General features: G+C 38.3%; 1 protein-coding gene across 1 annotated transcript in view; it reads left to right on the plus strand.

Moving 5' to 3' along the window:
* MGRN1 (mahogunin ring finger 1) overlaps nucleotides 1-12,483 on the plus strand; it is a 122,304-nt gene that overhangs the window by 46,210 nt on the left and 63,611 nt on the right. The window contains exon 5 of the mRNA XM_044658985.1: nucleotides 502-619. Coding sequence (XP_044514920.1) covers nucleotides 502-619 — 118 coding nt within the window. The remainder of the gene's footprint in view (nucleotides 1-501; nucleotides 620-12,483) is intronic.

The raw sequence follows: 12,483 nt of genomic DNA on the forward strand, positions 1-12,483 counted from the left end.
ACCAGAAAGTGAGATATGAGGTGAGAAGAATGTAAGTTGTTATCTTTTTAGTAGCAAGAGATGGACAGCCTGAATAAATAAATAACAGCACAGTTATTTGATGTTAGAATGTTCCATAAGAACACGAATTCCTATGCAGATCTATGAATGACATATATATATATATGTATTATGAATGATAATGAACATATGAATGATAAAATAAATTGTAAGAACTTGGGAAGACCCTTTTGAAATGGTGCTACAAGCATTCTCTTATATCAGTCCAGTAGAAGGAAGTTAAAAACCACTCCCTTAATAGAATTTTGAAATGGCAAGTTTTGATTTTTTTGTCTGGAGGGAAATGTCTCTGGGTCAAGCTTTCAGAGCTGCCTTTTGTGATTCCTGGAAGGCAGAGAGAAGCATGAATGACATACTGTGAATTGGATATAGAGAAGGCATTTATTACTGAAAATTTCACCTTTTTCTCCTTTCTCTCTTATGCCTCTACTCCCATTTCAGATACAGCACAAAGAATCCTTCTTTGCAGTCCGAGACAGTCCATTATAAGAGAGGAGTGAGCCAGCAATTCTCTCTTCCTTCTTTCAAGATTGATTTCTCAGAATGGAAGGATGATGAGGTAATTCTATTGTCCACTTTTCTACTCTTCCTCCACAGCATTGCTTATATACACTTCTGTTCATAAAACACTAGGGTTATTTAATCTGCATCTTAATGACTTACTGTTGGAAAAAAAATCATTTAGGACAATTGCTATGGTTTATTCACAGGTGACTGAAGGTTTGTGGAAAGTAATTGTTTGGGTTTTAGAGTGGGTATTTGAGTGAGAATGAAAGAAATGAAGTATCTTTCAGGAGGAAGAAAGATCCTCATTTCTGATACTGGCTAGGACCATGAAAGAATGAAGCAATAACCTCTGTCTTTGGTGAGTGCTCTTGTAGCACAACAATTTGTTGTGGGTTGAGATTGAACCTCACTGTGATTACCTCTGTCCCGGTAAAGTCATTCAGTCTTTTGGACCTAAAAACTATTGTCTTTTCACCTAGGAATGTGCTGACTAATGCCAGTGAAACATCCATTGGTTTGATTTATATATCAGGATATCAGTTTTTTATTATTTTATGTCAAGGATGTACTTGGCAAGCATCAGCATACTCATGTTCATTTATGTAGGACACTCCATTTCTGATTTTGGTGTCTTCAGAAACTAAATGAATTAACAGAAAGTTGCTTGATGAGCATACAGCAACATAGAGATGGATAATGGTTGTTGGGGGCGGGGTTTCCATTTTTTTTAATGGATGGTTGTTCAGCCCATGTTTACCATTGAATCATCCTTCCCTTCCCCTGAGGTTCATCTTCCTGATAGTCTATTTGTATATTTCCAAGAAGAATTCCCCTTACCTTTAGATGATACTAGGTGCACAATGAAAAATTCTTTTCACTTCCAATTCTTTCTTTTAAGAAAAAAATTGCATGCCAAGCAGATTACAAATATTAAATTTCACTGTCATTCATATAGATTTAGTTGCTGAATAGGCAGATGAAAAGCATTGTAAAAAATCGCTGAATTTTGAGTCAGAAGATCTAGGTTTAAATCTTTGTTCATTTACTTATTGTGTGCCATAAGTAAGTACCAAGGGGCACTTCTTAGGACCTTATTTTCCTCAGAGAATGTTGGATTCAATGTTCTATACGACTCCTTCTAGCCTTAAATCCTTTGAATCTTCTTTACCCTAGTGCAAAGTTTACCTAGTTCCCGAAAGCCACCTTACTTTGAGCTCATATAGGTTATTGTCCACTTAATTAATCTGTAGGCATTTATAACATGTATTACAGATATGGTTCTCTACCCTAAAGTTTCTTGTAATCTAAGGGAAGGTGAGGTATGTAAACATAATTAACTTTAAAATATATATTTCAGGTCTAGAGAGGCATGTTTTTCAAGAAAGGTTTTAATTATATATATATACATACATACTTCTTGCTAGCTGACACAAAACAATCCCCTTATGCCCTCTGATAATTTGTTCTTTGTACCATCATCAATTCTTTTATTTTTATTTATTTTTCTGTCTTAGAATCAATACTGTTTATTGGTTCCAAGGTGGAAGATTGGTAAGGGCTGGGCAATGGAGGTTCAATGACTTGCTCAGGGTCACACAGCTAGGAAGTGTCTCAGGCCAGATTTGAACCTAGGACCTCCTGGTTGAGGCCTGGCTCTCAATCTACTGAGCCACCCAGCTTCCCCCTCGTCATCAGTTGTTTAGGATTATTATTTAGATCTGAAAAGTGCTAAACATAGTAGATGCTTAATAAATGCTTATTCCCTCCCTCTCCTCCATCCATGTTATAGATTCTTGTTGATTTTGTGGTCAATTAAAATTTCCAAATTTAAAAAAAAAGATTTTTACTTGGTCTCCCATTAATTTTCCAGTGGTCTTTTATTGAATATTTTTATTACAGTGTGACATGTAAAAGACATATTTAGTATTTCTGTCTTTCTGCATTTGTTTGTGAAGTTTTTGTGCCCTAATATATGGTAAATTTTTATTAAGGTGGCATTCATTCATAGCTGAAAAATATGTATACTCTTTCTTTTCTCATTCATTTATCTCTAGAGATCTATTATATCTAACTTTTAAAAAATTCTGTTCAGGTTCTTCTTAAGGGTTGAGGTACTGTACTATAATTTTGCTATATAAAATTATATGTTGAATATAGTTTATAGCTGCTACTAGGCAGTAAAGGCACAGTGGACTTGGAGTCAGGAAGATGAGTTCATTCCTTCCTTAGACAATAACTAGGTGACTTGAGTCTTAATAGATATAGCAAGTCTCAACCTATGTCTGCCTCAGTTTTTTTCATCCAAAAATAGAGATAGTAATAGCACTTCTTTCACAGGGTGGTTGTGAGAATCAAATGAGATAACAAATGTAAAATACTTTTTAAACCCTAAAGCACTATATAAATACTAACTACTACTATTATTTCTGTGGCTGCTGCTACTATTATTGCCTATTTCCTCTTTTAATGCATTCAACTTTTCCTTTTAAGTATTTAGATGTACCATTTGGTGCACATTTGTTTAGTATGAATATTAATTCAGTGTCTGTCTACAGTCTCTTTCAGTAAAATGTAGTTTCCTTGTTTATCTTTTCAAACTAATTGTCTATTTTTGCTGATTCCGTTGTCTGAGATCCTGATGAGTACGCTTTCCCTTTTATTTCAGACAAAGCGTAATAGATTTTACTCTAACCTATCTTTTTTTTTTTTCATTTTTTTATTTAATTAATTAAGAATGTTTTTCCATTGTTACATGATTCATATTCTTTCCCTCCTCTCCTCCGTCTTCCCTCCTGGAGCCAATTAGCAATTCCACTGGTTTTTACATGTGTCATTGTTCAAAACCTATTTCCATATTATTAATATTTGCAGTAGAGTGATCAATTAAAGTCAATATCTCCATTGAACCATGTGATCAACCATATGTTTTTCTTCTGCGTTTCTACTCCCACAGTTCTTTCTTTGAATGTGGATAGCATTCTTTCTCATAAGTTCCTCTGAATTGTCCTGGATCATTGCATTGCTGCTAGTTGAGGAGTCCATTACATTTGATTGTGCCACATTGTATCAGTCTCTGTGTATGATGTTCTGGTTCTGCTCCTTTTGCTCTGCATCAATTCCTAGAGGTCTTTCCAGGTCACATGGAATTCCTCCAGTTCATTATTCTTTTCAACACAATAGTATTCCATCACAATTTGTTCAGCCATTCCCCAATTGATGGACACCCCCCCCTCTTTTCCCAGTTTTTTTGCCATCACAAAGAATGCAACTATGAATATTTTTGTACACATATTTTTCGCTATTACCTCTTTGGGGTACAAACTTAGCAGTGGTATGGCTGAATCAAAGGGCAGGCAGTCTTTTAAAGCCCTTTGGGCATAATTCCAAATTGCGCGCCCCCCCCCCCAGTGATTGGATCAATTCACAATTCCACCAGCAGTGCATTAATGTCCCAATTTTGCCACATCCCCTCCAACATTTATTACTTTCCTTTGCCTAGCCCCTTATTTTAACTCTGTGTGAACCTTTATGTTTCAAGTATATTTCTTATAAGCAACTTATTATTGGACTCTTACTTTCTAATCCATTTTGCTCTTCCAATTTATAGATGATAACATCCCATTGACATTCACAGTAATTGTTAATCTTGTGTTTCTCTCTTTTCTTTTTTTCCCCTTGTTTTCTGTGCTTTCTTTATAAAAAAGAAGATAGTGAGAGGAAATCTTTAGCAATAATACTCTAGGTTTGGTGTAATCTACTTCTGCTCCTCTGCTCTTTTTCATCTAGCTCCTGTTTTGTAAAAGGGAATTCTCTGAGTTTACACTTGTGAAAGGGAATCCTTTATTCCTTTGTCTCTTTTAAGTTAACACTTTGGTTAACAATAACTTAAGTACCCCTACTTAGTACCTCACCAGATTGTGAAGACAAGATTAACTCTCCTTTGTCTGCTTTTCAATTGATTCAACAAAAGCTTGAACATGTACTTAGCACTAGGTGGAGGAGCTCTCCACCCTTTCAACTCAATCAACCAGGAAATGAGAATTCAGACCTCAGTCAAGGAGGAATCTGAACTCTTTTGATGAGTATTCACCTCTCCAGAAGGTGTTTGTTCCCACAAACACTGCCCCCTGTTCAGTCCTGGGCGATTTGGAAGCTGTGATTGACCCTTGTGAAAAGGGGAAGGGACAAGAAGCCATTATAAAAGGCCCTGAATTTCTGGGGCTAAAAAAGTCAACTCCAAGAAGGAAGTCAGCTTGAAGAAGGAATCAAACTTCAAGAAAAAGGTCGGCTCAAGTAAGAAAGTTGGCCTCAGAAGTCACCTTCAGCTCGAGTCATCATCTTGACCTGCCTCTTGGAGGGAACTTGGGTGAGTGGATAGCTGGCTTTCCCTTCCTGTCTTCTGGAGAGAGTTTAATTCTGGTTGAAGGTCAACAAGTTCTGGCCGAGTTGAGCACTGGAGCATTACTTAGTTAGCTAGGCTAATGTTTTCTCTACCCTTTTGTATTTCTCTGCTTTCACCCTTTCCACCTCTTTTGCAAATAAAAACTATTAAAGTCATTTTGACTTTGAGCAATATTACTTTGAATTGGCAACCACCATTATTATTTATAATCTTCATATATTTTAGTCAAACCACTAAAATTTAATTCTTACATTTCACAGGTTCTTATCCTTTCTATTCTTCAATATTGTTCTACTCTTCAAGATCCATCCTCCTTTCTTAGCATTTGTTTTGCTTCAGACTAATCTCTCATTTAATCTCCAATCTTTCTTATTTCCTTCTCTTCTTTCTCTCCTTTTCTTCCTTTGTTAAATGAAATATATTTCTGTACCCAATATGTATGTGTTTCTAACCTCCTCAGATTAGTTCAAATGAAACATTCAGGTGTCACTTCATCACTTCTAGGAATTCTAGTTGAACTTTTGCTCAAGTGTTTCTTTTCTCTGAGGCTTTGCTTGTAGATATTTTGGAGCCATTCTTTTCTTCTAGAATTGCATCTTGAGTTTTCTTTTCTTAAAAGCTTTTTAGGGGTGGGGCGGGGAGTCTGTTTACTGATTCTTCCAGCCTATTTCTTGACTTCATTCTTTATATTAGGGCAGTGGTTCCCAAACTTTTTTGGCCTGCTGCCCCCTTTCCAGAAAAAATATTACTTAGCCCCCTGGAAATTAATTTTTTTTTTAAATTTTAATAGCAATGAATAGGAAAGATAATGCACCTGTGGCCATCATTGCCCCCCACCCCACCCCACCCCACCCCGGATCGCTGCAGCACCCACCAGGGGGTGGTAGCGCCCACTTTGGGAATCACTGTATTAGGGCAAGACTCTATGCCATTCAGGAAAGAATGTCTTAAGTTTTGCTCATAGGTATCTTGACTCCTTCTTTCTTGGGGTACTAAGTGTGGTCTTATTCTAGGATTTCAGGAACATCTCAGACTGGGGAACAATAAGCTTTCAAGTGTTCTCAAAGTAGTGTGATCCAAGGTAAAGTCTAATCACTGCCCTCCTAGTCTGAGCTTTGCAAATTCCTTACTGTGTTTTGGGTCTTGAGCAACACACCTGTGGTCTTGTTCTTGGTTGGAATACCTGTAGACCCCCTAGGCTTAGCCACTATCCTCTATCTGGAAAGCTCTGCTTGTTCAGAGTGACAAAACTGCAGAGCTCCCTTTATTCTAGGATTCCTGCCCTGGTTATTCTCTTCAAAGTTTAAAGTGGGCTATTAGAAAGGAGACCCTCCTCTATTCCTTGCTTCTGAACCTGTTTCTTGCTCAGTATTTAGGCAGAGGCCTTTGAAAACTCATCACTGAACATCACCCGTAGGCACAGGTCTCTTCCTTAGTCTGCCCTGGATATGTACTCCAGAACTGGGAAGCATGCAACAGAGCTGCCGGAGGCACCTGTTCCTTCACTCTGCACAAAGCTGGGCCCTTCATATGGATCTGGGACTTGCTCTTGCTTTGTCTGCAGCCTAGACTCTTGTTCAGTGCCCATGCTGGCATGCTCTGTGGGTCTGTTGCTAGTTAGTCTCCATTCCCAAGTGGCCACAGACATCTCTGTTTGCTCTCTGTGTCAGCCTGGGCTGGAGAAGTGACTCACTGTGAATTTCTTCATAGCTGTTACCATCAGGACTAGCTTGGGTACATTTTCTAGATCTTTGTGGAGGTGTTAGGGGTGGGGGTGGGGAGTGTGGCTGTACTTTCCCTACTACTCTGCCATCTTTGCCCTACCTCCTTCAATCCATTCTGTACAGTACTGTCAGAATAATCTTAAACTAAAATGACCTTTTTATCATGCCATTTCCTTGCTCAAAAGCTTTAAAATAAAGATAGACTTCCCATCATTTATTGGATAAAAAAAGGATTAACTCCCTCAAGATGGGATTAACTCTAACCTGCCCATTTTTAGATTTAATCACCAAAAGTATACACACCCCGCTTATCCTCAAGTGGGGGAGGTCTGTGACCCACATGTGCAGTAGTGGGTGATGAATCAGAATTGACTGGCTGCCCCCTGAGCAGTCCTAAGCAAAGCTTTAGCTGTAATTGGTACATGTAAAATGGGAGGAAGGCACAGGAAGTGATAAAAGGAATGCAAGAATCTCCTGTGAAAAGTGTCTTTTTTTCCTTGAACTGGACACTGGAGGAGCTCTGGCTGAGGACCTTGGACTGCATTATATTTTCCCTTAGAACTACCACATGGGTGAGTGAAAAGGTTGACTCCCTTCCTTGATTTTTTCCTGGAGGTCCTGGAGGAGAGGGTAGAGGCATCTGGAGGAGGCCTCCTGGCTAAATTGTTATTTGTTAATTGTTAATTGACCCTTAGGCCCTCTGGCTGGGGGGGCTAGAATCCTGCCAGAGTAAAGCCAGGGCTTGAGCACATAGTCTATTTCATTAAGCTAGATCTCTTACTCTGTTCTCTCATATCTCTACCTTCATTCTATATTTTATAAATAAATTGCTAAAAAATCATTTGGAATTAATTAAATTCCTGGCAACCATACTTTTAAATATTCAGTCCAACCATAATAATTTTACCCTTTCCACTTTAATTCATTCAGTATTTATTCAATAAGAATTTATTAAACTCTTATTACATGCCAGTCTAGGCTCTGAACATTTAGAGGTAAAAGTCAAATAATCTCTGGCCTTAAGGAATTTACATTCTATTGAAACTCAATGTATACATAGATAAAAACAAAATATAGAGTAAATATGAAGCAGAGTATGTATAAATATAAAACTCAGGATTGAAGATAGGAAGAACTAAAAGGATTCAAGATAGACAAGTAAGGCCTGTCAATAGCAGGGGGCACTTGAAATGAGTCTTGAAAGAATTCTAAGGATTTAGATTAAGGATTATATATCCTTAATTCTAAGGATTCTAAGGATAGAGGTGAAAAGGGAGTGTGTTACAGTCTGTGCAAAGACATGAGGACAAGAGATGGGATTTTGTGTACAGGGAATAGCTAATAGACTAGTTTGGCTGGAATATAAAATAAATGAAAAGAAGTTTGAGTAATCCACCTAGAAATAATAGATTGACGTTGGATTTTTGAAGGGCTTTAAATCAAACAGAAGTTTGCTTTTTATTCTAGAGGTAATAGGGAGACATTTATATAGCATTTTATGGTTCTACATTATTTTGCATATATTATCTGATTTGATTCAGACATAATTCTGTGAGGTTAGTAGTATAGCTATATGTGATCAGACCCATTCTGATAGGAAATTGGGCAAAGAGACTGCGAAGGATTTGCACAAGGTTGCAGTGGTAGAGCTGAACCCCCATATATGCTCTTTTTTGCTGTCTTGACTTTTAAGAAAATGCTACTTTATTGTTAGAAGATAGTGGTTGCATTTATCATAGAATCTCATATGATTTTAATGTTCATATGATAGAAACTTCAATGGAAGAGAGCCTTATAGGTGGCATTCTGTTCAACAGAAGATGAAGCTTTTTTTACAACCAACAGACAAAAGCAGTAGGATGAATGTTATAAATACCTTTCAGTCAAGTATATATTACTGTGAAGATGTCCGTTATGGAAAACTATCTGCAAAAACATGCTTATATAATGCATGCATAGATCCCTTGTATAAAGATTTTTTTTAACAGTAGGGAAAGAAGCATATGGTCAGTAATTAGTGATCTCTTCTTGGCCATATATTTTGTACTGATAAATATCACTCTTCCAGATATCTTGAAAATCACTTTCCAGTATTTTCAAAATTCTGTCACATATAACACATTTTAATAAATGTAAGATCCTATCTGTTTTGCTTGGCTTCATTTTTCTTTCTTTTTTTTTAAACATTTATTGTATTGGAGCATTTTGTCATATCACAATCATTTCTGGGGCGAAAAAGTACCCCTTCCTATTGAATGGTATCTTATAAGAAAAACAATTATGCAGAAATATCTTCTCACAGAGATTACATCTGACAATTATTATAATTATGGGAGGTCTCTTGATCTATTTGAGATGGTAAATTGATGTACAGAGAGAAATAAGATGACCCTTCTCCCTTATAACAGTTGCCCAGGCAGGATCCTTCAGGTCTAAGAGGTATATCCCTTCAGGACCCACCTGGGGTTAATTGATATGTTGATTTGGGCTCTTTAGCTGGGATAATGCCTTGTATTCTGACTGGGATTTCTCCCTTCCCAAAACAAGCTTGAAACTGCTTTAGGAAGGTACTTTAAACTTTATATTAAACAAGAAGGATAAGGGTAAAGGACTGTGGTATAGGAGACCCTATTCTAATGATTACTAATGAAATCTCAACTGCTGGCAGATGAAGAATCAATGTAGCTTCCCTCTGGTTCAGTCTGGCCAGGACTAAACCAGAGTAGGTAAACTGCTGGGATATCTTTGACTTCTTGTTAAATAGATCTTCAGGCTTACAGTTGAGTTATTTCCACCCTTTCCACCCTCTTCTTCGTCTCCTGCCCACTTCCCGGATCCCTCCCGGGCCCTGGGAAGCCTAGATATCTAGACGATGAAACTCCTAATATCTAGGGGCAGTAGTCACCGAGGTGGTGGTCAGGTACAGGTTGAAACGGTATCTCAAATACAGGAAGAGTTTGCAGAGAGATGTTTGCACCCTCTCACTCCAAGACCAGGATCCACCGATCTCCAGCCTCAGCACAGGTCAAAGACCCAGAATTTCTGCTCAGGGTTCTCAACTGCCCCTCCTGCCTTTCGCATGACCTCCCTGGGAACATTCCATCCAACTGAATTATTTGTCAATCAAAGGTGATCTTCAAGCTCCCAGAGATTCAATATAACCCAATGCATATAACACTCTGCCCTAGTAGTCTCTTATCTCTACCAGGAGGAAAGTACTAGTTTTCATCATCTGATCTCCAAGACCTTCATTATCTTTTTAAATTTTTTCTTTTTTTATTATGACCTTTACAGACATCAACAGTTACATTCATTTCCACATATAAAGAACAGAAAAGAAAGACTGTGGGAAGAAACAGTGAATTTCTCTAATTTTCAGCTTATTTTTTATTAAAGTATGTAAATTTCACATAGTGGTGCCAACACTGCTCTACTTGTTTGTGTCTCCTTCTGAACCATTTTCTGCTCATGTCTTTAAATGTCTCATTTGTGCTTTTTTTCTTTCTCTTACTCTTTACATCATTATCCCTACCTATCCTGTTGCAACCGAGCCCCCCCCCCACCCCCACTCCACAAATAAAAGCTCTCCTTTGTAACAAATAAGTATAGTAGGGCTTGTATTCAAGGGGAATATGTTTCACTTGAGGATTACACAAACATCTTCTGACCCCACATATGTTCGCCCCATCCCCCCCATCTTTGGCACTCCACAGCCTCCCCTGCCTCCCACCAAAAAAAAAAAAAGCCTTTTAAAAATGAATGTGAAAAACTATGAACCTGAAAGCGGATAAGACTGCATCAGAGGGCAGACAACTGTGGCTGAATCTCCAGCACTTCCCTTTTTTCCCTTTTGACTATGGATAACTAAAGCTGAGGAAAGCAAAACTACAGATGAGGGGACCCTACTGTATAGTCAGGGAGTCAGTATGTACTTGTTAAGTGCGTACCTACTGTGTGTTGGGGACTGCACTTTTGGGGCTACCAAAAGAGACAGAGGATAGTCAGATCCTTGCACTTGAAATGCTCACAGCCTAATAGAGAAGACCATATGGAAACAGCTATGTACTTTCATGGGGTAAATTAATTAAAACACTGGGTTTGGAGAAAGGAGAAAAGGAGGACTGCTTGGACAAGGGATAACTGACAGGTAAACACAGGAAAATCAACTAGGGATGTGAGGTTTGGGGAATGGCAGCTGGTCAGTTAAACTGACATTTTCTCAGCCAGAGATACTTTACTTAATATGAGAAAGAAACAACAGGAAGTAAAAAAAAACAACACTTTTAATAGCTAATTTAAGGGTAAGAGGTGTGGGAGAGGTCTCACTACTCTAAAATATTTTGGACAGACTTCACATATCACCTATGGGATCAACTCAAGGTTAAAGGTCTGGGAAATCCCTACTCTCACACTATGCAGGCAGCCAGGACACAATGGGATCTCACGTAGATGGTTTGATGATCTTGAACAGTAGCTCAACTGTATCAGTCCAAGTATAATTCAAGAGCACAGGTTCCAGCCAAATAAATCTTCAGAGAAGTCAGAGAGACTGATCTTGCTTGGTCCACCAAAAAAGACAGTATTCTCAACCTGCTCTCCTTGATCTTGCTAGTTGAGATGTTCCAGATGTTGCTTAGAGATACCCAAAATCCACAGACTCAGGTCAGTGGTTCCCCCAACTCCTTCAAACTCCAACTGCCCTTAGAGTCCTTTGTGTTCAGTCCCTTGCTGTGTTCCAGGTTGGAATTTTAGCTCCTGCCAGCCTGCTTGCCTAAATTTCTAAGTCTGTTTTTAAAGCCTATTTCCTTTTACAGTTCAAACAAGATATAGACAGCATAAACTGGTGATGATCAGTAGAGGGAAGACACTAGCATTAGGGGTAATAAGAAAAGGCTTCTTACAGGAGATAGGATTTTAACCGGTACTTGAAGGAAGCCAGAAGGCTGAGATGAGAAAGGAGAAAATTCTAGGCATGGGGAACAGCCAGTAAAAATGCATTCAAGATATGATATATCTTTCTGTGAGGTGTCACCAGATTACAGAGCATGTGTGGGTGAGTAAGGTATAAGAAGACTGGAAAGGTAGGAGAAGGCCAGTTATCAAAAACTCTGAATGCCAAACAAGATCTTCTTTTTGATCCTAGAGATGATAAAGAACCACTGGTGCAGACTGAAAAGGGTCCATGAGAGAAGTCACTTTAGGAAGATCAATTTAACAGATGAAGAATGGACTGTAGTAGTAGACAGAAGCTTGTGACAGACAGATCACCTAACAGGCTATTATAGCAGTTTAGGGGTGAGGTGATGAGAACCTGTAGCAGAATACCAGGGAGATGTCAGTATCAGAGGAGAGAAGAAGCTCACATACAAAAGATGGTACAGAAGTAGAATTGGCAGGAGGTTGGGTGTGGGGAATTAAGAGCAAGGAGTTGAAGATGCCACCTAGGTTGTCAACTTGGGGAATATGGAAGGCTGGTGGTACCCTACTTATTTCACTCTATATCAGTTTATATTCATCCTACCATATTTCTCTGAATTCCTCATAGTTATCATGGCTTACTGCATGATAGTATTCCATTTTGCTCATATACCCTAGTTTTTTCCAGCCCTTCTCTAATTTATGATACCTACTTTGTTTCCAGTTTTTTGCTACCACAAAGAGTGATGCTATGAATATCTTGGCATATATTATTGGACTTTTGTTTCTGCCTTGACTTCCTTGGAGCATATTCCTGCTATTGTGATCTCTAGATCAGAGGGTTGGTTTCATTTTTTAGGTACCTTTTCTATC

This window comes from Gracilinanus agilis, chromosome 1 (genome assembly GCF_016433145.1).
Source record: "Gracilinanus agilis isolate LMUSP501 chromosome 1, AgileGrace, whole genome shotgun sequence".
NCBI classification, from domain to species: Eukaryota; Metazoa; Chordata; class Mammalia; order Didelphimorphia; family Didelphidae; genus Gracilinanus; species Gracilinanus agilis.